The sequence below is a fragment of the Lutra lutra genome, chromosome 6 (genome assembly GCF_902655055.1).
Source record: "Lutra lutra chromosome 6, mLutLut1.2, whole genome shotgun sequence".
Lineage (NCBI taxonomy): Eukaryota > Metazoa > Chordata > Mammalia > Carnivora > Mustelidae > Lutra > Lutra lutra.
Genome location: NC_062283.1, coordinates 10,209,114 through 10,233,546, shown reverse-complemented (window position 1 = coordinate 10,233,546; position 24,433 = coordinate 10,209,114). Strand labels below are relative to the sequence as shown.

At 44.7% G+C, this 24,433-nt stretch overlaps 1 protein-coding gene across 11 annotated transcripts in view; it reads right to left on the bottom strand.

Annotated features, from left to right (window-relative positions):
• The window catches only part of KIF13A (kinesin family member 13A), a 205,557-nt gene extending 182,917 nt beyond the window's left edge, over positions 1 to 22,640 (bottom strand). For all 11 annotated transcript variants that reach the window (XM_047732627.1, XM_047732630.1, XM_047732632.1 and 8 more), the window contains exons 1-2: positions 22,444 to 22,640; positions 22,099 to 22,189 (exon numbers count right to left, since the gene is read on the bottom strand). In XM_047732627.1, the coding sequence (XP_047588583.1) occupies positions 22,099 to 22,189; positions 22,444 to 22,498 (146 nt within the window). In that variant the 5' untranslated portion in view covers positions 22,499 to 22,640. The remainder of the gene's footprint in view (positions 1 to 22,098; positions 22,190 to 22,443) is intronic.
• Positions 22,641 to 24,433: the final 1,793 nt, after the last annotated feature.

Sequence of the window (24,433 nt, the reverse complement as noted above, 5' to 3'; positions counted from 1 at the left end):
TTTTTCTATTTGATCCAAATCTCCTTAAGACCCTATTCCAACAATTACGGAGAGAAACCTGGGAGTTCAGACACAGAAGCTAGTTCTCTGGTCCTCAACAAAATTTCATTGCTTTTACTGAGTCAAAAGTTCCATTCTCTTTTTAGAAGCAGGAAGGAAAACAAAATGATTACAAGTGACTCAAAACAAAGTCATTTAACTGTGCTTCGTTAGTGAGAGGTTTTCAGAGTGCAGCCACTGAAGACATCTGTGATGTTCAATCTTGTGACTTAAGCCAGCACCTTTATTACCACGGTTAGGATTACCTTGTTGATCTCATTCAGATTCATCTTTGTGGTGATAGATAACACACTAGGTTTAGTCATCATTTTAGATTAAGGAATAACCACACGCTCATTAGAATTTAAACAAAGTACAAAATACTGGGGCTAAAAATTTTCAAACAGGTAGATAGTAGGATAACGATCCAGTTACAATGAAAATGAGCAATGTCAACTCAAAAAACTTAATCTTTAATTCAACCTCCAAAGTGAGTTAACTTTAGCACTCATCAGAAATGCCTCAGTGCACCCATTAGCATTTAATTCGTCTCTAATGTTCTTTTCCCCTAAAATGGAGTTTCGTCCTGAAGCAGTAAGTTCTCATCACTCTGGAACATATTTTCGCCAGCGAACAAGTACACGTCAAAAGTTCTGAAACAGGAGCTGAAAGACCACAATTAAGAAGCTGCTCACTGGCCACGATGTGACAATTCGAGCATGTAGGGAAAAGGAGTGTGGATAAAACGTTATCCACTAGAAGCTAATCCAGATACCACACAAGGCTGACTGTTTCAACACAGGTCAGGCGTGGACGCATCCGACCGCACACGTGCTCCCCATCAGGTCATTCCAAGAAATCCTTATGTGGCTGTTCGCGTCCCCACAACACTGCACGCTGCTTTAGCACTCTGCCCCGCCCGTGGTTCTTAACACTGCCGTAATCGTTAACAGTGCACTCATCAAAACAGCTAACGTTTACCATTTACCAAGCACCAGAAATGATTCAAATGGCTTTATCTATTTTTCACAAAGCTGGAGATGAAGGCACAGCGAGGTTCAGCAGCTCACTCAGGATCGCCCCGCTATGCAGCAGCGCAGGGGCCAAGATTAACGCCCGGGGAGACTCGTCTGCAGAACCAGTTCTCCCAATGCCGCCTCATCGACTAGGGAAGGAAAATTCCAAATATTCCAGGGGCATCTAACTTGGCTTGGCATGCTATTCCTTTCTGGTACTGAGCACACTTTCTCAGGGGAAAAGAAGTCTGAGGAGGGAAAAACTTCGATGAAGGGAGCCAGAACTCTGACTTGGGGTGAGGCTTAACTGTGCTTAGTGTTCTCAATTTTTTAAATTTTTTTTAAAAGATTTTATTTATTTATTTGACAGAGAGAGATGAGAGAGCGCACAAGTAGGCAGAGAGGCAGTCAGAGGGAGAGGGAGAAGCAGGCTCTCTGCTGAGCAGGGAGCCTGATATGGGACTCGATCGCAGGACCCTGGGATCATGACCTGAGCCAAAGGCAGATGCTTACCCAACTGAGCCACCCAAGCCCCCCAGTATTCTCAATTTTTAGATGGTGGTACAGCCAAGGGTGCAGCATGGAACTGCTGAGTTTTACTAACCTTAAGAAAATAAGTTCTCCATCTCAGTGGTATGGAATATCACACACACAAAAAAAAGAAAATGCATCAAGATGTTCACAGAATGATGAGCAAAATCTTACTTTATCTCTAATATCCTGTATCTTCTTAGTTGTTTAACAGTGAATGAGCACCACTCTTTTAATGATTAAAGAAATCTCTGTTAAAAGATTACTCAAGATTTCCAAAAGAAAAGGAAGGCTAGATGCCTCTCACTGGCCTTGCAGGAAGGAAGCCTGAGCCGTGCAAAAGTCAGCTTCGAGTCCCAGAAAGCCACACAGACACTTGGATTATAAATAGTCATAATAACTTCAGAACCATTTTGTTGGCTATTTTGTCAATGTACAAGTGCTTTGAAGAAGGAAGGCAAGCAGGAGCCCATCCCACTGTCAATGGTGCAAAGACTGGAAAACCAAACTCGTCTGAGGCAGAGGAAACTACACGAAGCCTTTCTGGAAGACTGCAGGTTGCGGGAGGTACCCAGTTATCTCAGGTCATAAAGTACCCCGCCAGCCAGCTGTTGCTGAGGTAACTTCTCACTTTCACAGGTGAGAAAGCAGCGGGTTTTCTCCGGCTCTCAGCTGGCTAGGCTCTGGGCTTCTGCCTTCCTGCTCTGATTTTGGAACCAACGAGGCCCAGCCATGGAGCCATGACTCATTAAAGTTTCATAATTGTTGGGAGACATATCAAAGGTAACTTGTTAATGCGGTGCTCATTAAATAAAGTCTGCAATGACTAATTTCGTAAAGTCAGTAAAGTCTTAATAAAGTCTGTAATGGCTTACTTAAGAATACAAACAGATTCAAAGCTATCCCCGTAGAATGCCATTCTCCTGTGACTTCCGTTCCAACGTCCACTGCTGGACACTGTGTGCATGCTTCAGGCTGCCCACAACCCCTGGAACACCCCCCCCCCCCCCCCCCCCCCCCCCCCGGCTTCTGACTTGCCTCAGGGCATTCACAGCACAGAAGTGCTTCTGAATTTAAAAACAAGCACCACCACAACACGCCAACGGCCAGAGGGCAGGCACAAGACGCATGATCAGTCCGAGGACCACTCGGCAACCAGAGAATGAAAGGGACCCTTACCCCCCAGGAGAAAGACGACCAGGCAGGCCAGCAGCCCCTGCCCCTCACGGAGCTGTCCTGGGTTAAAAAGCAGCTTGTTAACCTGGCGTGAGGCTGCAGGAAGGTGTGTGGCCAACCTCCCAGTATCTTCCCGCTTCTCTCTCCATGACAACTGCAGGAAAAACTTCCCAGTAATCCGACTCACTAAGTCAGGTTGGTATAGGGGGCCCCCCAAGTGTGGGACCACACACCCCCCGAGGGGCAGACAACAGCTCTGGCATTCTAGGAAGACATCACTTTGCCTAGGGCAGGACTCTCTTCCATTAGTCACCTGCAGAGAACTCCCTGCTGGGGCCACAGCACAAGTGGGACAGAGGATGTTAAACGGGTGAACCTGGTCAAAGTCTGCATGACTCCTTGGCTGGATCGACCTCCGCTTAAGTCACACTAACAGCTGTGGCCTCTGCTTGTCAGCCCAGGGCAGTGGGAGTCAAAGCCGTAAGGGTCTGGAACCACACTGTACAGTCATTATCCCAAAAAGCCACACAACACTGCACAGCCTATGATTATGTAATAATCCCATGCAGAAATTGAAGGTCTCATAGGGCCCAGACTAGAAGCAGGAGAACCACAAGTGATGTGGTTCTGAGGATGAAATAAAAACTTTCCACCCACAGCCTCACTCATGGACCAAAGCACAGCTCTGCCGGGAAAATGCCGGCGTCCAGGCACGAAACACCTAGAGGGCACTGGCTTCGTACCGGGCACGTGCTCACTGCTAGGGGAAACAAAGAGGGAAAACAGACAGTAACTAAGACAAGCGGCTCAAGGAGGGCCAATAAGCCATTTCCACGAATTCTTCAGGAACATGGAGCTGGTTATTATCCTCCACTCAAGTGTTCAGAACATTGACTCAGCACTCCACGACTGAACTCGTGGAGCCGAAATGAACTGACGGCAGGTGCACACAGGGCACCCTGCAACGAGCATGCGGCTCGCTGGAAACATCAGTACGTGAATGCACAAGCAAGCACAGAAGCACGCGTGCACACACGAACAAACGCTCCCAGTAAGCGGTGCCTCAAATCTGTGCAGTACTCTAGAAACCAGTGGAGAAGGACTAGAAGCTTGGGAACAGCTCTTCACAGACCCACGGTCCCGGAGCTGTGACCGAAGTCCCCAGGCACCCTCTCCAAAGCACGTCTGTCCAGGGGACTGGCGGACTGGGAGGTGCACTTGGACAGAGGTGCCCGGAGGATTCCGCTATGAGCTCTATCTCCTCCCAACCTTCCACAGAGCGCCTCAGTTACCAACGGAGAAAAAGAAGCCTGGACAGTTCTTGAAGAAATAAAATGCCGAGCTCCCTCCTAAAATTCCAGAACAGTGCTATGGCTGAAGCCTGGCCAAAGTGAGACACAGGTGCTCCAAGCTCCGAAGAGGCTGCAGCCCAAGGACCACTTGCTAACTGGTGCAGAGTGGCATGGAGCCCATCTGCAGCTGTCCGCCAACCCAGTCGGAGCCAGTGAGCCCGGCAGTTTCCGCTGGAGGACTGGCCTCCACGCACCAGCCCTCGGGGCAGGCGGCACCGACCACCAGCCAGGGCCTCCGCCCCCACTAACGATGTTCACCAGGGACATTCACAGTATGACCCTACTGCCATGTGGCTGTGGGTGCTGAGGGAAGACCCCACTGCAAAACCAGAAGTCTTTATTAAAAGGCCAGATTCTGCAAGGGAGAAGCCACAGAGCAACTGAAGAGCTTTCATGAAAAACAGCTCTTTAGAAAATCAGAGACGAACCATTATTTTCCCCCAATTAATAGGCCCTGAAATGCCTATCACTTCGTAAAGGACAGCTTCTCTCCACTTCACCCCGAAGTACAGCCCGAGACGTCCTAAGGACACAAGAGCACTGGTGCGAGGGGCAGGGAAGAGGGCTTTGTGCTCAGCAGGGCAAGGCTCTGGCCAACAAGCACCCTGCGCTACAAACACGCGAGAGAAGGAAAAGCACTCTCCAGCAGCCTCGCTCGACCCAGGGGCTCAGTGCAATGCAGGAGATGCCAGGGGGAGGCAGCTCTGGTTTGCTTAAGTTTCTACTCATTCAGATTCTAACAAGAGTTTTCAGGCCCTCCTCCCCCTCCAGTGCTCCTGCTTCTCCAGCTTCTCCAACAGATGGAGAACCGGTCTGCTTGCGTTTCCACAGCAGCCCCTCTTCGGCAAACACATGGGAACAAGCTGGTCCTCCGCAATATTTCTTTTTCCATTATTCGGGGCAACAGGTTGTGGCCACATGGATGGAGGAAGGGCACCAGAATGATCCTGAGAATGGATTCAAAGCTTTTAAATGGGTATTTCTGCTCAGCAATCCTGCCAGGGTCACCAATATCCTTAGAAAGAACTCACCAAATAAGCGAAAGGCTCAGGGAGGAGATCCCTGTCACTATCGCTTCCTGCCAAGCTTATCCGGGATCCAGACATTTAACTGAAAGATTTAAGTTAATTAAAACAAACAAACAACCTGGTAACTGAAGCAGGCAAGGGTCTGCAACCATGTAACTGATCTGGTATCTATTTACTTTCCACTGTCATTAGATCTCTCTCTCGGAATCCTGAAATAAAAACAGTTCCTAGCTCTCAGCCTACAGCAGGAATGATACTTCTGACGGGATCTGATCTGTGCTGCTTAATAGCTGTTTAATCACCAGGGCTGACTCATCAAGTAAAAGGCTTTGTCTTTCCAATTTACAATTGCAGCTTATCTAATAAGTCCCTCAGATACTTTAAAACATTCTAGCAACAGAGTGAGACACAGGCAGCCTGGCTTTGTGCTCCCCCAAGTTGGCCTCCTGGGTGTCCAGATCTCTGAGATGGCTTTAGGGGAGAAGCTGAAGAGCCAAGGCCATCCAGACACTGACACTCCAGGCCCACGCCTAGTCTCCTCAGGTTCCTCCTGCTTCCCGGCCCCATCCTGTTCTTTGCTTCCAGGGGTGGGGCACAGGGAACACCCTGAGGGTAGGGAGAGGCCAATGGGAGAATCACTGCCCACACTCCCTACTTCCCAGGCCCAGAATGATGGGTCAGATGTTTTACCCACCCTGGGAACAAAGAGAAAAGCAAGCACACACTTCATGTTCATTCATGTAAAGGTGCAAATTCCTTAGGAGAGCAAAACCTTGCATTATATTTCCCTTTAGTTTTGGGGTATTTCTGCACACAACAACTGGATAACCTGATCAAAATTTCTGAGGGCATGCATCGCTCCCTTAATAAAAAGACCACAAATACGCATGCACGTTTGCAGGATACATTTTTTTTTTTGGAAAAAGTATTTTAAGAAATGGGGTGCCTGGGTAACACAGTTGGTTAAGGGTCCAGCTCTTGGTTTCAGCTCAGGTCGTGATCTCAGGGTCCTGAGACTGAGCCCTGAGTCGGGCTCTGGGCTCAGTGTGGCATCTACTTGAGATTCTCTTTCTCCGTCTTCCTCTGGCCCTCCCACTCGTGCACTCACTCTCTCGCTCCCTCTACAATAAAACATATTTTAAGAAAATAACTAGTGAATTCAAAGGAACCTACTGCACAGGTGGTTCTGGGAAATAACCCAAACGTATTTTCCAAGCTTTAGAGTGTCAATAAAAAATGCCAAACCAAAAAGATTACGCTAAATAAATAAGTCCAAGAATAAAATATACTCACTTAACAGGTGCCAGAGAACCAGATATATAAGTCAAAACAGTTCCTTATTTTGAATTTTTAAAGGAGAGGCCCCGAGTCCATGTCTCCAGTAGAAACCATTGGGACAAGAGTCACCACCACCCGGCGGACTGGATAATAAAGTCAGTTGCCTCAGGTAGAAAAACAGAAGCACAGAAACCCAGTATTATTGAACACGATGTTTCAATACCTTCGGACAGTGATTTCCTCATGAGTCAGTCTGTCTAGGGAGTACTAACCATCTATGAATCCCCTATGTTAAATACAGCTACTAACCATTAATTACATCCAATGAATAGAAACACAGTTTAGTACAACACACACTTCCAAGAACGTGCCATTCTAAGGTAACAAGGACCAGCAGCCAATAACTAGAACACAGACCTGAAGGTCCACGGCCATTGCAAAGACAAAAAAGTCTTCCAAATGTGGACACTTCAATCAAGAGTAATTGGAAACTCCGTATTACTTAAAAGAACTGTACGGTTTCCAGGGAACCTAAGTGGCTCAGGTGGTTAAGTGTCCAACACTCGATTTCGGCCCAGGTCATGATCTCAGGGTGGTGAGATCAAGGCCCGTGTCAGGCAGATTCCATGACTTTCTCTCTCTCCCTCTCCTTCTGGCCCTCCCCCCAGCTCTCTAAATAAATAAAAGCTTAAAAAAAAAAAAGAATTGTAAGGTTTCCTACTTTAACTGTTCTTTTTGAATGTTAAAAAAAAATCATTTATTAAACTTGGAATGAGTAAGAAACAATATTAAAAACAAAACCCAGACTGAAGGCACCTAGGTGGCTCAGTCGGTAAAGCGTCTGACTCTTGGTTTCAGCTCAGGTCGTGACCCCAGGGTCCTGGGATGGAGCCCTGCTGGGCACAGAGCTATCTTGAAGGTCTCTCCCTCTGCCCTTCCCCTCAACATAAAGAAACAAACAAATCTTTAAATAAAAAAAAAAAGGAAACAAAACCCAGATCGATGAGCATTAAGTGTCCCACAGTAATAAAAATAATAAAATCATTAACACTTAGTGTGTGCATCATGCTAATCCCCACACGTTCCACAGTGCCGGTAAATCTATTTCCATTTTATAAATGAGGAAACCAAGGCACTATGGGTTAAGGGACTTGCCCAGCATCTCACAGCCAATAAGTGAGTCACACGTAAGCAGTTGGCCCCCAAAGTTCACAGTGGCTCTTGGCCACCATACCATTCTGTCACAATGCTTAGTTATTTACACCCATGTAACAGCCACAGAAACACCGCAGAAGACAATGAAAAGACCTCCCTTCCTTGAGAATAAAAAGCTTTGGTGCAGATATGAAGTAATTTACTATACTTAAGAAATTTTAAATTCTGTTTAGGCTAACTTCTACCTAGATTGGTGAGTTTTTTCAACACAACAAATGACAAAAGCAAAGATGTACTCTGTAGCATTCCAAAAATTCAATGCCATACAAATAAAGAGGATGCTTTATTCATTTTTTAAAAGATTTATCTGAGGGAGAGAGAGCAAGCAAGCAGGAGGAGGGTTAGAGGGAGAGAGAGAGGGAGAGAGAGGATCTCCCTGCAGAGCACAGACCCCCTGACTCAGGGCTGAATCCCAGGACTGAGACCCTGACCTGAGCCGAAACCAAGAGTCGGACGCTCAACTGACTGTGCCACACAGGTGCCCCACTTTCTTCAAATTTTAAAGGGAAAAAAATCCTTTAACATTCATAGTCTATGATTTGGCCTGAAGGACCAAAGGGTCAAAGCTGCTCATTCACAAATGTCATAAGTGACATATTACTAGACATCACAGACACCAGGGACATCCGACTAACTGCATGTCACTGTCTGTGGGTGACCCGTGGTGGCGTTTCCATCAATTCCCAGGAAAGGGGAAAGTTAACCATGTGGTAAGTACTTTACAAAACTAAATTTATCCAATGTTTAAATTCTAATTATGTTCTTCCTTCTGTTGTTAAGAGGTTTATTTTATTAAATGAAGTATCAAGATACAGTGGTGTTTTCGTTTTAGTGTGCTTGCCTGGCACATTTAAAAGAAGTTAGAAACTCTGTTTATCCAAATTTTTATTTCTCCTGAGTTTTTAAAAAAAATTTTTTTTTTTTAAGTGAGCTCTATGCCCAACATGGGGCTTGATTCACCCAGTATCAAGAGTCCTCTGCTCTACCAAATGAGCTAGCCAGGCACTTTCATTTCTGTTGGTTTTTAAAAAACTGGTTCTCAAGTCTGGGAACCAAAGAGCAAGGACAGCTACAAGTCACTCTTGGAAAAAGCTAGTTAAATAATAACCTGGCTAGAGAACTTTAAAAAAAAAAAAAAAAGTCCCTTAGGAGTACAGTAGACCAGCAATTTTGGAAAATTATTTCCACTGCATAACTCAGCATCAAAGCGTAGACTAAGCTGTCATCCTCAACAGAGGAATATTATTCTATCAAAGCCAAAAATACTTCAAGGCTTCAAAAATACTTAGTTATGTTGCCATGCTAATGTTACCTATTTGTGCTGTAACTCTAGACCCAAAAAAGCAGAAGTTTCAAACTGGATAGGGTTGCTCAAATTTAACACCATTATCTTGATAGCTTTCCGGACCACACTGCTCCCTACTTACTCAAAACATTACCCTTGAAACAAGTAATTTTAAGGATCTTGCTCAATGTAATAATGTAACTATTCCCTGTTACAATTTGTATAGTGGATTCTAAACTTTAATTAACTCTATAAATAGAAGAAGTTAAAGACAGAGAACAAAAGGACAAAACAAAACAAAAAACCCTAACAGTGTGTTATCCAATTTTGAAAAAGGGCAATTACAATTGCAGGTTCAGCCTATAAATCTTGCACATTCTCTGTTTATCTGGAGAAATAGATAGGTGGGCACACAAAGCATCAATTCTGAAGGCGTGCTTTAGAAAACCACGGACTGTAAGGCTGTTATGAGGTGAATTAATCTGTTTGACAAACCATTTGTGGGTTGACTGTTTGTGGCCTTCCAGAATTTGGGATAAAACTACTTGTTACTGGTAATGCAGTATCTCTGCATGTCACCATTGTCTGCCCCTTCTGGTTTTCCTCTGCAGCTCCCAGCTGGAGATACAGGAATATTTGTGGTCTTTGGTGGTAGATGTCCAAGCTAGGGAGTGTCTCCTCCAGACGACACAAAGAGCTAACAGCAAAAAGTAAAGCTTCCCTTTCCTCAAAGGCTTCCTTCCTGTTCCCTGTCCTCTTAAAAAAAAAAAAAGAAAAAGACTGCAAACTTCTTCCCCCAAGGGAATGGCACACAGACGTTTTCCTCACCACTGCTTCTCACAGCAGTGACGCTCATCACACCTAGAGACCAGACACTGAAGGGGCTGCCCAGAATCAGTAACTATTCTGCTTTCGGAAGAAACGCTAAGAGAGCACAAACCGGAAGGGAAATACACACACACACACACACACACACACTCTCTCTCTCTCTCTCTCTCTCTCTCTCTCACCCGATCTGGTCTCACGATGGAAGATCGGAAATACTGAGATCAACCACGGTTTGGTAGGGCTGTCACCAAACCCCCAAAAACAAAACAAGCTGCCCAAGGGCACTTGAAGGAAACGGCTCTGGAAGGGTCACTTCTCCACACCCACGCGTGCGTGCTTGTTGCGTAAAACAGCTGCGAGACCACAGCAACAGCTTAAAAATCACTGCTTCCCCAGAAAAGCACAACCGTGCAAGATGAAAACTAATGGACGGATCCAAATCAGATGATTTACAAGCCCGTCGCTGCACACAAAAGCGGCGCCCCCCCCCCCCCCCCCCAGGCAGGAGGCCCGCAGAAGGTCTGTGAGGGACCCGCTGGCAAGAAGACGGCAGAGAGCTGGAGCGCGGGGCTGTCTCCTCTCACTCGACACCTTCGGCTCTCGCATCAGCTGCCGCGGGCAAATCACGCCTGCAAGAACGATGGCCCCGTCCTCCCTCGTGTTCCTGACACTCAGAAGCAAGTTACAATGCACCCCGTTTCAGCTCCCATTAATGTTAGCCTGATTACTCTGCTGGACTCAACTCGACACGTTTAGTACAGACGGGATGAATCTGAATTTAAGGCCTTCAAAAACGTGACAGATTACCTGGGCTAGCCCTCCGTTTTATACGTGCACAGTGTCAGGTGGAAAAGGACTGCCAGGTAGCCCAAGGATTACAGCGCTAGTGAGTGGCAGAAGCAGGCAGCACCCCACCTTCCAGTCCATCCTGCCATGCCGACCCTCCACATACACGGGGTCCCCAGGCTCTGGGTCGGTCCAGGAGCTGAAGCTGGGAGGGCGGCCCCAGGCAGGGCCCGCAGCAGGGAAGGGTGGTCCACAGGCCCAAGAAGTCAGTATCCAGACAAAGGACAGGCAAGAGGCAAGGTACTCTGCATCTAGATAATTTAGATAATTCCTTCCCCTGCTGCTGCAAACCAAGTAAAAATAAATCAGGAGAGGCATTTTTATTAAACACACCTGGCGAGCAAGGAGGAAGCTCTTTTTCTTTCTTTCTTTTTTTTTTTTTAAGATTTTATTTATTTATTTGAGAGAGAGACAGTGAGAGAGAGCATGAGCGAGGAGAAGGTCAGAGGGAGAAGCAGACTCCCCATGGAGCTGGGAGCCCGATGTGGGACTCGATCCTGGAACCACGGGATCATGACCTGAGCCGAAGACAGTCGTCCAACCAACTGAGCCACCCAGGCGTCCCTTTCTTTCTTTCTTAATGGGAGAGAATTTATTTAGCTTTCCAGGCTTCACATTCACCGTAATACATACCCTGAGCACAGGAAGGCCCTATGAAAGTTCCATCCATTACCTTAATAAGGTAAATATTTAGGCTGATTTTATGAGGCTTTCCTACATTAATTTGCAGAAAGTTAATGGTTATGAGTACATGATCACAATCAAAACGGCAAAAACAGACCAAAGGACAAGGTGTGACCCTGAGCTTCAACACTTGGTTCATTAATAAACTGGACCCGTGATTCTCAACCTTGGCTACATATGAGAATCAAATGCCAACCGTGTGAGTCAACCACCGTGGACATTCAACCCTGTCAAGCCTTCAGATGTCTACACCCTCAGACTTCTAGTCTTCAAAGAGGAGGTCCCAGACTTTGTGGAACAGACAAGTCATACCTACTTTGCTCTGTCTGAATTTCTGACCCACAGAATCCATGAGCATAAGAAAATGGCTGTTTTAGACCTCTAAGTTTTGGGGCAATTTGCTGAATCATAACTGGGACATCTGAAGAGCATTCAAAAATCCCAATGTCTAAGGTGTACACAACCCAATTCAGCCAGAAGCTCTGAGGGTAGGACCCAGGCATCGATGTTGAAAGCACCTAGGTGATTCTAATGTGCGATCATGTCTAGGCCTCTGTCATCCAACACAGCGGCCACGTGCCCCATGTAGCTGTTTAAATTTAAATTAATGAAAATTGAGTAAAATTTAAAATTCAGTTCTTTGGTTGCACTAGCCTCATATCAAGAGCTCAATAATCACACACGGCTGGTGGTTACCATATTGGATGCAGATACATAGAACAATTCCATCATTCCAGAAAATTCTATTGGACAGCACTAGTCTAAACCAGTAGTTGTTGAAGTTTGGTCCTGAGCTAACAGCATCAGCATCAGGAATCTGTTAGAAATGCAAATTCTCAAGGCACATCCCAAACCTCTTGGATCAGAACCTTTTGGAGTGGGGCTCTCCAAAGCTCTGATACACACTCAAGGGTGAGAACTCTTGGTCTTGTTATGGCCCATACAAAATCATTTTCCTCATCACCTATCTCATACTTAATGTGCAAATTATCAACTTTTAATTCCATTATAATGTAAGAAGATAGTTCATGTTGGCATACGATTTCAAAGGTGAATTTTTGTGTTAGCAGGCATGTTTGAGAAGAAATGTCTTTCAGCTAGCAAAGGACTCTAAAAAGTTTCATGAAGATGCTCTCAACTATGTATAATTATTAAGAGAAACAATCTTATGGTCCAAAAATATTTAAATGGTTAAAAATTATGAAACTCAACAGACTATTCAATTATTAAAATTATAATTGTGAAAATGATATAGCATAACAAAATATAAATGGGAGAAAAGCAAAACACAAAATTGTAACTGCAAATTTGTGTATTACTTGGACAAGGACAAAATGAGGGTAGAGGAAAAAGAAATGCTTAGGCTTGGCCAGATAGTGACCCCACCCCGAATATCTAAGGAAGCAATTTTTTTTAAAAGATGCAAATGTGCTTTGATGTGAAAAGTCCATTGCACGAACAATCTGGTAAAACAGTTCTATTACTGTTTTAAAAACAAACAAACAAATAAATAAATAAATGTTGTGCAAGCCAAAAAACAAAACAAAACAAAAAAAAACCACTATTCTACTACTTTATCAGTGATTCACTGAATCATCCATCTTAGAGAAACAGGAAATCCAGACAAGACTCAAGCAAATAATGAGGCTTAGATGGGCTGCCCTATTCCTGAGTGTCTATAAGGGTTTCTTCTACCTTTCCTTTTACCCTTAGAGCCTATAATCAAATATCAGAATTATGTGTTTTTACAAATAAAATTTTAGAGATGTGAAAACTTGACTTTTTTATTTAGTTTCCACATAATTGTTGGGTGATAAAATGCCAAATAAACTAATTTCCAAGGAGGAACTTCTCACATTTTTTCTTACACTTGTAAGTCTAAAGTCCCAGAAACATTTTGTAGAGTGACTTTCTTTGAAAAGATAGCCCTTGGGGGTGCCTGGATGGCTCAATCAGTTGAGTGACTGACTCTTCATTTTGGCTCAGGTCACGATCTCAGGGTACTGGGATCGAGCCCCTTGTCCGGCTCCCTGTTCAGCAGGGAGTCTGCTTGAAGATTATCTCTCCCTCTCCATCTGCCTCTCCCCCTGCTCACAAGCATGTGTGCACACCACCAAAATAAATAAATCAATCTTAAAAAAAAAAAAAAAAAAAAAGATACCTCCTGAATCCCGCATAAATTAATTCTTGGTTGTTTTAACACATGTTTTCTTATAAATTTTAGCCTTACTTCCTTCACTGACAGCTCAGTTTTTAAGTAAACTGAAATTCTTATGTTGTCAAGGAACAATGCAATCTTTCTGGGTGTTTCTGTGTTGGTTTCTCTGCTGTTCTGTTTCCTATGCTGGTAATGTTCTCCAAACTCCTTTAAATTCTAAATGCATAAACACCTTCTCTACCATAGCTCCAGGGAAGATCTGAGAAAGGGTGAGTGTGGCTGAATGACTCTGAGAAACCCTGATGTCTTCAAGCAGCCTGCTACTTGGAGAAACGCATTCCTGAAAATTCCTTAAAAATATGAGTGCACAGCATGCATAATTTTGTTAAAAATTAGACACAATCCAAGTTATCCACTTATCTCTAACTAGATTTTTGCCAGAAGCTGCCAAGTTAACTAGTGGGGTGATAAACTGTCCAGTTTGGGATCATGCGGGAAAAATTTCCCAGCCCAACAAGTATACATATTTTTAAGTTAAAAGTAACTCCAAAAAAAAAAAAATCTCTCAACTAGAATTTAGTGATGCAAAACTAGGATTTTTCTACTTTTTACAGCTTTTTGTACTGACTATAGCTAATTACCTTTATGAATGCTGGTAATTATGCATTGTCTAGGGCAGCTACTACCTTCAATTATAGCATTTACATATGCTCTTATGGAAAAGGAAATCATTATTTTTATTTCCATTGTTGGAAGTTAATAGAAAAGAGATTAGACAAAAGGTTTTAATAATCTTTTTTTTTTTTTCTTCACTGAAGAGAACTTACAAAATGCTTCCTGTGTGTGTTGGGCATTCTTGAATCTAGGCACCGAGATTACAAAGATGAGTCATATATTGTCCTTGCCCTGGAGAAACTACAGCTACATCTGAGCAATGTCCTTAGCAAAGAAGACAGAGATCAAGCTATCTTTACTTTAAACTAGCTTCTATAAAACTACTTCATATTTTAACAAACAAAACAACACATTTAAAAAAGTAGACCATAAACAGAAAGCTATCATTAATGTCCTCAGAAAAAGACAGAAAATACCATAACCAAGAAACAAAAATAGGATACTATTAAAAAAAAAAAAAAAAGTCAGAGCAAAAATAAATAAATAAATAAATAAAAGCTCTTGGAAATTAAAAATTGGTAGGGTAAAAGAAAAATTAAACATAACAGCTGGGAGATAATAGAGGGAATCTTCCAGAAGGTAGAACAAAAAGATGACAAGGACACAAGGCATGCAGGACATAAATTTCCAGGTCAAAATGTCTATCCTGATTTCTCAAAAATGGGGAAGAAGGCAGGGTGGGGGGTTTAGGAAGTAGGGAAGGAAAAAATAAAACAAGATGGGATCAGAGGGAGACAAACTGTAAGAGACTCCAAATCTCACAAAACAAACTAAGGGTTGCTGGGGGACGGGGGCTAGAGAGAGGGTGGTTGGGTTATGGACATTGGGGAGGGTATGTGATATGGTGAGTGCTGTGAAATGTGTAAGCCTAATGATTCACAGACCTGTACCCCTGGGGCAAACAACACATTATATGTTAATAAAAATAATAATTTATAAAAAGAGAAAAAAATTGGGGAAGAATATTCTCTAGGATTCCAGAAAATGAAAATCTATGTCACATCTAAAAGATTAGAAACCCAAACAGTGGGGCACACGGGTGGCTTAGTCAGTTAAGTGTCTGCCTTCGGCTCAGGTCATGATCACAATATCCTGGGATCAAGCCTGCATCAGGTTCCCTGCTCGGCAGAGAGCCTGCTTCCCCCTCTCCCTCTGCCACTACCTCCTACTTATGTTCTCTCTGTCTTCACATGTGTCAAATAAATAAATAATATCTTTTTAAAAATTTTTTTAAATAAAGAAATCCAAATAGCTTTGGACTTTTCACCAGAAGCCCAGGAAAGTAAAAGACAACAGAGCAACTAAACGTCTTCAAAATGGAATTTGATACCCACCTAAACTATCAATGAGGTGAGTGAGGAGAATAGATATTTTCATGGTTTCAAAAAGCTTTTATCTTCTGAACACCCTCTCTTAAAGGAAGCTACTGAAGAATATGCTCTACACAAAATTAAGGCAGTAAACCAAGAAAGAAAAAGGAGACAGAAAAACAAGAGATTCCGCACAGAAGAGAGGTAGCGGGAATCCTCAGAATGATGTGACGGGCAATCCCAGCATGACAGCTATGTCAGGCACAGAAGACTACCAGTTCATACAGGAGCATGCTGGAAGGCTTAGGGAGAAATGTCTCTAAGAAGATGCTATCAAGAAAAGTATTTGATATGTTTAAATGCCTTGAAAGGGGACTTAAGCAAGGAGCGGAAAATGTAAATGTTAAATTAAGAATAAGTACATAGAAAAAGAAGAAAATTAAAGAAAAAGTAAAAAGTAAAAACAATTGTTAACTCCAGGAAAAACAAAAAATTTTGTATGACAGGAAAAGAAACCATAGAAGAGCACATGGCTCAACTGTATATAGTTGACTATATTATATAATCATATAAATAAACACTAAAAATGGATAAAATCAAAATTGTTATATAAGTATATTGGGGAAATAGGGGATGGGAAGAATTTGGGGGTGTGGTACGGATAAGACATAGAAAGAGAACCTAAAACAAATAAAAAATCAGCACTACCAGCATGTTATTCAGAAATATGGAGGGAGGGGTGCCTGGGTGGCTCAGTGGGTTAAGCCTCTGTCTTTAGCTCAGGTCATGATCTCGGGGTCCTGGGATGGAGCCCCACATCGGGTTCTCTCTCTGGGAGCCTGCTCCCCCCCGCCCGCCTGCCTCTCTGCCTACTTATGATCTGTCAAATAAATAAAATCTAAAAAAAAAAAAAAAGAAAGAAAGAAATATGGAGGGAAATACCAAAAGAATGAGCTCAAATTGCTATATGTGGCTGATTCTGTGAAAGAAATGAAAAAGAGGATTCCTTCTTTTTTATCACAGATTTTATAAATTATAAAACTACTTTACAGAGGCGCCTGGGTGGCTCAGTGGGTTAAAGCCTCTGCCTTCAGCTCGGGTCATGATTCCCAGGGTCCTGGGATCAAGCCCCGCATCGGGCTCTCTGCTCCACAAGGAGCCTGCTTCCCCCTCTCTCTCTGCCTGCCTCTCTGCCTACTTGTGATCTCTGTCTGTCAAATAAATAAATAAAATCTTAAAAAAAAAAAAAAAGAATTCTTTAAAAAAAAAAAACTACTTTACACTTTAAATTATGTACACTAGGGGCAGCTGGCAGGCTCAGTCAGAAGAGCATACAACTCTTGATCTTGGGGTCATGAGTTCAAACCCCCTTATTTTAAGTAATCAGAAGAGATTACTTAAAATTGAAAAAGTTCAATAAATAAAGTACATTGATTTTTACACACACACACACACACACACACACACACATATATTCAGGACCCAATCTCTTGCCCACTAAACTTCTGTTTTTCAAATTATAAGTTTATAACACATTCCTGGGTTGTGAAATTAATTCAGTAAGTCAACCATCACTTCTAAAATGAATTAAAACAGAGGGCTAGGAAATAACCGATACGCTGCACATAGTAAATTTTTTCATGAACCTCCATTCACACGCACGCGCGCGCACACACACACACACACACAGAGTCCATGATGTTAAATATATTTTTAACCATGGACTATGAACAAAATAATTTTTTTAAAGATTTTTATTTATTTATTTGACAGAGAGAGAGATCACAAGTAGGCAGAGAGGCAGGCAGAGAAAGAGGGGGAAGCAGGCTCCCCGCTGAGCCATGAGCCCAATGTGGGGCTCGATCCCAGGACCCTTAGATCATAACCTGAGCTGAAGGCAGAGGCTTAACCCACTGAGCCACCCAGGCATCCCTGGAACAAAATATTTAAAACACTAATCTACACTGCATTATAATTACTTTTAGTTTTGCTTTTAAAAGTAAGAGATTCCAATCTACCTTTATTTTAAAACAAAGGCATGGCAAATGTTGACAGCTAATGAAAATATTCTATTAAAATGCTCTTTAAAAATACCACTAATGTCATGCATGAAGAATGATCACTCTTATGTTAATGAAATCTAAATGCTCTGCTTTCTTACAACTGACTATAATATTTGAGCTAGAGAGAAGTATAACACAGAAAACAGAAGAGAATTCAAAGTCACCCAAATAATTTTATAATGTGGAATATTACTGATTCTTAGATGATCTATTTTTTAAATTTCACATGACTTTCACTGATTTCTAAATTTCTGGTCCGCAAAGATACTTGAGCAGAAGGAGCCATCCCACATGCCTTTGCAATAGCAGGGGAAGCCAACTTTGAAAAAAAGTTACAACATACAATACATAAACGGGGCGCCTGGGTGGCTCACTGGGTTAAGCCTCTGCCTTCGGCTCAAGTCATGATCCCAGGGTTCTGGGATCGAGCACCACATCGAGTCTGCTTCCTCCTCTCTCTCTGCCTGCCTCTCTCTGTCAAATAAATGAATAAAATCTTTAAAAAAAAAAAAAAAAAGAAAAGAAAAGAAAAAGAAGAAGACTTTAAACTATGTATCTGTTCATACTGTGGTTTTTTTAAATGTTACCTATTTGGGAACCTAAGGATTCTCACTCTCTTCTCCCCTCCTGAATTGCCTTGTTTCTGCATCCTGTTCCATGCACTTCCACGCCCCTCCTCGGGCCCCTGTTCACACCAGGGAACCTACTCGGTGCAGACACTTGCTGAGCGCCTGCTGTATGTCAGCTGCTAGTTAGGGCATGACACAAAGGTAAGTAGGGTAAGTACCTGCCTTCAGGGAGCTTGCAACATCAGAAGGAGACAGAAGAGGAAACAGGTCATTTCCAAATAATAGGGTACATACAATGGCAAAAGTATAATCCACATAATCTACCACATTGTATTTTAACTATTTTTCCTTCTCTCTTCCCGCGTCTCTCGAAGTCACAAACCTCTGATGATACAGGCACTAGGCCCATACTCAGCTTTGGATCCTCTGTGCTGAGAAAGGATCCCATGTGATGTAAACTTCATAAATATCTCCTGAATAGTAAATGCAACAATACTTTGAGAAACATGTTCATAATCCAAATGGCCAACAGACACATGAAAAAGTGCTACACATCACTCGGCATCAGGGAAATACAAATCAAAACCAGAGTGAGATACCACGTCACAGCAATTAGAATGGCTAAAATTAACAAGTCAGGAAACGACAGGTGTGGGCGAGGATGTGGAGAAAGGGGAACCCTCCTACACTGTTGGTGGGAATGCAAACTGGTGCAGCCACTCTGGAAAACAGCATGGAGGTTCCTCAGAAAGTTGCAAATAGAGCTACCCTACAACCCAGCAATTGCACTACTGGGTATTTACCCTAAAGATACAAACATAGTGATCCGAAGGGGCACATGCACCCGCTGTTTATGGCAGCAATGTCCACAATAGCCAAACTATGGAAAGAACTTAGATGTCCTTCAATAGATGAATGGGTAAAGAAGATGTGATACACACACACACAGTGGAATATTATGCAGCCATCCAAAAAAAAAAAAAAAAAAAAAAAAACCACCCAAAATCTTGCCACCTGCAATGACGTGGATGGAACTAGAGGGTATTATGCTAAGTGAAATAAGTCAATCGGAGAAAGACAATTATCATATGATCTCTCTGATGTAAGGAATTTGAGAGGCAAGGCGGAGATTGTGGGGGTTAGGGAGGGAAAAAATGAAACAAGATGGGATTGGAAGGGAGACAAACGGTAAGAGACTCCTAATCTCATGAAACAAATTGAAGGTTGCTGGGGCCTGGGGTGTTAGGGATAGGGTGGCTGGATGATGGACATTGGGTGAGTGCTGTGAATTCTGTAAGACTGATGATTCACATACCTGTACACCTGGAGCAAATAATCCATTATATGTTAATAAAAAATAAATAAATAAAATTAAAGTAGTTGATCTTAGAAACAAAAAAACAACAACAAAAAGAAACATGTTCATATCTATCTTAATGTTTCAAAACAGTGATCAATAAATATGTCCAACTATTAACCGGGACCTCTGTAGTGTAGTATAATCTTAGAATTTCAGAATAAGTATCTTTAACCTCAGAAGTCCTATGATCTTTCAGTCCTTAACATGTAGTCTTGGCTTTTATTCCATAAGGGGGGGGGGGAATCATGAAAGCTAAGTCTATCTGTTTCTTTTTCTGGAAATCAAAGGATCCTTGCTTGTTTTTACTAGCAGGACTGCAAACTTTCACCCACTAAGTTAAAATTTCTATTCGTAGTTAATACATTAGTTATTTCTTGCAATTTTCAGGAACATAAAATCGTCACTTTGACACAGGTTTGCCAATATTATTCTAAGACTTCCTATCGTTCAAGCCTTGAACTAATAGGTAAGAAAAATAATATTCTCACCTTTCCCTGAGCTCTAGCCCAAAATAAATGACAGAAATGAATTGCAAACATAACATGAAGCATTGTTGTAATTAATCCACCCAGAGCCCAAGGGAGGAATCATTTCTATTTTTAAATACACTGTTGCTTTAAGGGAAAACCAGTGGAGAAATATGAAACCAAGCTACATAATGAAAATCAAAATGCATTGGTGTCTCCATCCTTGCAAAGACAGTAATCCTAACCTACAAGCTGCACCGCTGGACAGACTGCCCTCAAGTTTTCTGTAAACTGAGTGACCGGTACCGAGGCAGAATCCCACAAAAAGGGTCCATCCACCAAAGAATCTGATCCGTCAGGGGGACAAAACAAGAGAACTCCCATGTTTCAATGCTATTTTTAACAATTTCAGATAAGGAGCTATTCCAATAAGCCAGCAGATGGATAATTCCCCAAGTCACCCTACAAATCTTTACTTAAAAGATCCCCATTCGTAATTGCAGTGGTGTCCCTAAAAATGATCAACTAATTATTAAGCATTTCTAACCACAGTTATTTCTATCCAGGTTCCACAAAATTAAATGTTTCTCTCCACAAATTAGCTTCATCTCATTAAACGGTAACTAACCTTAGCACTCCCAATGGTTAAGAGTGACAAGGAGCAGGTGCTAAACCAGCAAGAAAAACAGAAGCGGCAGCTACATTAACTGGAGCTAATATTCTACCTGTTTCCCAGACTGCTCTCAAGAACCTGACCCAGCAGAATTTGCAGAGAAAACAATAAAAAAATACCCAGTTCCAGAAAAAATGTTGATGATGTGAACATCTAATCCAATCCCTAAATACTGAAATTTACTCAGTTCACTATCACCATGAAATATACAACTATACCACTACAAATGTATCTAAAATACTATAAATCTTTACAATGTATCTAAAGATATTATCCAAGGATACATCTATTACTGAAAAGCATGTAATGCATTTTAAGTATAACTTTAGCTATCTACTATCACCAGGACTATCTGCTATAGGGAGCAGAATGTTTGCAAACTGAACAAAAATTTCCAGCCTCAGCACAAAAAGCAAAGAACTCCCAATCTTACCTCCTGACAACGTCTTCCCCGAAATTTAGCAAAATTGTGACTGAACACCACATGATTATAGAATAGAGGCAGCTGCTTCCTTTAGCAATAAAATAACAAACCCTACTTCAGTCTCTATTCAGTAAAAAAATCTCCCAAGAGCAAAAAATCACTAAATTGTACTGCATCAATCAACAGGTGACTTTTAGAAACACACTCATACTCATGTCCCAGAGGAATTAATTCTGTCAGATCTCCCGGGTTTGTTTTTTTTTTTTTTTTCCTTTCTATTTTTACAAGCTACTGCATTGCTATACTGAATGAATTCCAACCGTTTTCTTCTCGGGGGGCTTACCAGAAAAATGCCAAATATTCAAATTATTTTAAGGCATTTTCCCATACTGCTGCGTGGAATAGAGCAGAATTAATAAGGATCCAAGAGTTACCACTTTTCAAATGCAAATATGTTGCCATCTAGTAAATGCAGCCCCTTTTTAAACATCCCCCCAGTGTCTACACAGCTCAGGGCACCACTTTTGTTTCCTTGAAAATCAAAATTCGCGCATTACATTCAGGCATTATCTCGACCCAGCACCAACAAAATAATAATTTTAAATGGTCCACGCCTGAGCCTGCATCATACAATACGGTTCTGCTTTGTTATGGGGGGGTCCCCCCCCTTTTCCACGCAAAGTCCCTAACAATTCCGCCAAATAAAGCGAACTGTGCAGCGGTAGAAAAAAAAACGAAGGGCACTGGGTTCCACTAAAACAAGGCCTTGCGATCGTCCCCTGCCCGCCTCAGGCCTCAGTTTTCTAATCTGTAAAATGTGGAACTAGTCGTCTCTGGGATCGCATCCGGCCCCCTCTCTCCGGGTGCCCCGAAGCCGGCCAGGGACGCGGCGGGCCGGTGCCGGCTCGGAAGCCGCTCGGGATGGGAGGGGACAAGGAGGGGGGCAGCGGGAGGAGAGGAACTTGGACTTGCAACCGCTTCAGACAGGAGCGTGCGACAAACTTGAAGCCGTCCTCCTAACAATAGGGACGAGCACTCCCATTTTCCGGGCTCGAACTTGCAGGGGACTGCGGGGTGGGAGCCGCCCGCCCGCCCGCCCGCCCTCTCGGCGCCCGCTGTACCTTTCTCCCTGTTTGGTGTTAGAAGGAGGAGGGTGCAGGACCGTTTGGTTCCCTTCCATCTCCACCACGCACTTGGTGTTCAGCTCCAGTTCTGGAAGCAGAAGGGAAGAGGGCCGCTGCCGCGCCGAGCATCCGCGCCGCCGGCCCCCTGGGCGCGGGGCTCCCCCGGGGGGCGGCCGAGCCGGGGCGCCGGGGGCTCCGCGGCCAGTGCGCCGCCGCCCGCGCCCCGGCCCCGCCGCCCCCGCCGCGCTCTCGCCGCCCCCGCCCGGCGGCCCGCACTTTGCAAAGTTGCCCCCGCCCTCGGCCCGACCCCAGAAGGAAAAAAACGAGCGGAGAGCTCCTCACCTCGCCGGTTCATGGGCCGGACCCGGACGGCAACTTTTACCTTGGTATCCGACATGTGGCAGCGCCCGCTCGGCCCGAGGCGGCCCCTCACGCGCCGCGCCGCCGCCGCCGCCGCAGCCGCGCGCCCCCCGAGCGCGGCCGCCGCCGCTCCGCCGTGTGCTCCGCGAGGCAGCGCCGAGGCGCGCGGGCCATCCCGGGGGAGCGCGACGCGGGGCACGGCCGGGCCCGGGGAGGGGCGGGCGCGCGGGGCGGGGCGCGGCGGCGGCGGCGCGGGCGGGAGGAGGCCGCGCCGCCGGGCCCAGGCGCCGCTCTAGCCGCGCCGGCCGAGCCGAGCGCGCCGCGCCGCGGCCCCTCGCGCCCGCCCCGGGATGGCCCGCGCCGCCATCTTCCGCGCCCCGCCCGCCGGGCCCCTGGGACGCGGGGAAGGCCGGCGCCCGGAGCGCGTCGGGGAGCCCGGGCGGGAACGGCGAGCGCGCGGGGCCTGGGGCCGTGGGGGCCGGACGCCTGGCTGGGGGGGGGGGGGGGGGCGGGCCGAGGCTGCGGCGTGCCCGCCCGCGGGGAGCCCGGGGGCGCCGCCTGGAACGGAGTCCCCCAGCGGGGCCGCTGTCACCCGCAGACCCGGCGCCCTTGGGCGTGCCGGGTGGGCAGGCCTTACCCACGGAACGGAATACGCCTGGACCGAAATGCCAGCACGCCGCCCCCTCCGCCCGCCCCACACCGGCGAGCAGTGGGCTTTTCAGATGGATATGGGGGACCGACCCAGGCTGGAAACGAATCTGTGCGTCCACCACCGGCACAGTGTGTGTTTCTCAAAAACTGCTCTCGCTCCCCTTCCCTTCCCTTCCCTTCCCCGCCACTTCTGTGCGAGAGACGTCTAGCAGGCTGGGAGGGTCACTCGCTCTTACATAAGAATGCAAGAGCAATGGATTCTGTCCTCCTGCCCAACGCAGACCTCGCGGCCAGGGCGGAACTGGGTGAATCCGAGTTGCTTACTCTGTTCGGTTCAACAAGTGCTTATTGGGAGCTTACTGTGTGCCAGGCATTTTGAAGGGTGCACAAGTTTAAAATTCAGAGTTGGAGTCTGGGGGACGTATTTCGATTTTGCTTAAATGTGGAAATTCAGTCATTCATAAGTTCATTCAGAGTCGGATTGGGGGCCTGCTGTGTGCAGGGTGCTGAAAAATGTACACGCGGACGTGCATGAAGTTAAGGGTCCTGTACCCCAGACTCACATTCTGTGGTCGGGAAAAATAGCACGGGAGTCAGGTCTAATGCCACTGTGTGGGCAGGTGGTGTGACCGAGGTTCAACTTGGTCTCCAGCAGGTGCCAAGCTGTGGGCTTGCCTTAAAAAAAAATGCTCCTCCTTACTTCTGTCTGTTCCAGAATCCACTAAGCTCACCTCTGAAATGCTTGTGGCACCTTTTTTCTTTTCCTTTACCTACTAGTGAAAACCTACTTTGTCCACACATTTGTCTATCCAACAAATGTGTCCCAAGGATCGACTGTGTGACAGACACTGTTCTAGGCTCTCGGAATATAATGCTGAAAAAAAGAGGCAAGATTAACAACCTTCTGGGGCTAACCTGCCAGTTCTGTGCCTTTCTCCTCACCTTCCAGCTACTCAGGGATTTTCTTAACTTCCTGGTTTTACTGTCTATCTATTACTATCTCCTTAAATCCAACTTCCAGACTGATTTTTTTTTCCTAATTTAAATTGTATCCTTTGATCATGCATGCTATTCCATTGCTCAAAATCAAATAAACAAACCCTCCTGGTCATCCAGTACCCTACTTAAGATTACCTTGCCTGTTCCTGAAGTCCTTCATGTCACCCAGAACCTTTTCACAAGCAAGATTCCATCCCCATGCTAAGCCATTGTTCCGTGGTTTCCATCAGCGTGCATTATAGAGGGTTGAATTATGCCTCCCAAAGATACACTCAAGCCCTAACCCCTGGTATCTGTGCATATGACCTTATTTGGAAACAGG